The sequence below is a fragment of the Perkinsus marinus genome (genome assembly GCF_000006405.1).
Source record: "Perkinsus marinus ATCC 50983 genomic scaffold scf_1104296974760, whole genome shotgun sequence".
In the NCBI taxonomy this organism is placed as follows: domain Eukaryota; phylum Perkinsozoa; order Perkinsida; family Perkinsidae; genus Perkinsus; species Perkinsus marinus.
Genome location: NW_003200988.1, coordinates 1 through 1,236, shown reverse-complemented (window position 1 = coordinate 1,236; position 1,236 = coordinate 1). Strand labels below are relative to the sequence as shown.

Below are 1,236 nucleotides of genomic sequence, written 5' to 3'. Positions count from 1 at the left end.
AGATCCAACCAGTCTCACGAGTTGATAGCTGTAGCCTTGGCTAAACCAGCGGTGAGCCAATCTGGCATACCCAGGCCACCTTCGGGCAAGTGGTATACGTAGGCAAGGGAGGGCTATGCACTTCGGTGCTGACACTTGCCGTTTCACTCGCCAATCCTGTCCCTTCGGTAGGGATTGCCGTTATCGTAAACATTTCGGCGACCCCCAATCTAAGCCTTATTGGCAGAACGGTCAAGGTGGGGAGAAGGACAGTAGCTTCGGGTCTGATAAACGCCCTAGGACTGGGCAGGTGAAGGATGAACCATCAAGGAAGAACCCTAAGGACCAATAGCTGCGGCATTGGTTTGGTGCCAATCCAACACTGTTGAAGCTGAGTTTCCGGCACTTTCCGAAGTTTGATTATCACGTAGTCAAAACTGGTGGCTGCTGCGTTGCGTCAGTGCCGTTCCTAGTGGTCATAACATCATAAATGGAGCGGAGGAAACGTCGTTCTCGGAACGACTGTCGTTCAGTTTGGTTCCCACTCAACAAAGAGACTCTTCTTTGGGAAATGTTTACGATAACGGCAATCCCTACCGAAGGGACAGGATTGGCGAGTGAAACGGCAAGTGTCAGCACCGAAGTGCATAGCGCTCCCTTGCCTACGTATACCCTTGCCCGAAGGTGGCCTGGGTATGCCAGATTGGCTCACCGCCGGTTCAGCCAAGGCTACAGCTATCAACTCGTGAGACTGATTGGATCTTAAATAGGTACCGAGGGCAGAGTCGACTTGGAGAGAAGGGTCAGTGTCCCGCAGGCGGGTGGCCCCTTGTGGCAAGGCCAGCCTGTAACCCTTATCACACTCGACTGCTGCCTCGAACGATCGTGACCTCGCTAACCAGAGCAACCGGCTCAGATAAGCAACCGTGTCTTCCTCAGCTTCGAGAAGATCTCGACCACGACGACACCACCACCACCATAGTTTTTGTTGGCATCGACGACTTCGCTGGCAGTACCGGGACTTTTGGTGGATGAGCTGGCAGACTTCGCATCGGCTACCTCCGTCATAGTGGTTGTTTCGGGCTCTCCGTCGAGTCCCCCATATGCACACCTTCTCAATAGTTCGTCGGTCAGCTCCTTGTCCTCCAGGGCCGCCTCGAGCACACCCACAGTACTAATACCCATGTCGACACGAACAGTCGACGCTTTCTCAGCCAAGTCGGGGAAAAACTCGCGGAAGAGGTCGGGCGTGCTGGG

The 1,236-nt window shown here is 54.4% G+C and overlaps 1 protein-coding gene across 1 annotated transcript; it reads right to left on the bottom strand.

Moving 5' to 3' along the window:
• Positions 1-891: 891 nt before the first annotated feature.
• Pmar_PMAR005496 (hypothetical protein) lies at positions 892-1,153 on the bottom strand (the record flags this gene model as incomplete). The annotated part of the gene is made up of 1 exon (XM_002765749.1): positions 892-1,153. A coding segment is annotated over one exon (262 nt), but the record flags the coding sequence as incomplete, so codon positions are not given.
• Positions 1,154-1,236: the final 83 nt, after the last annotated feature.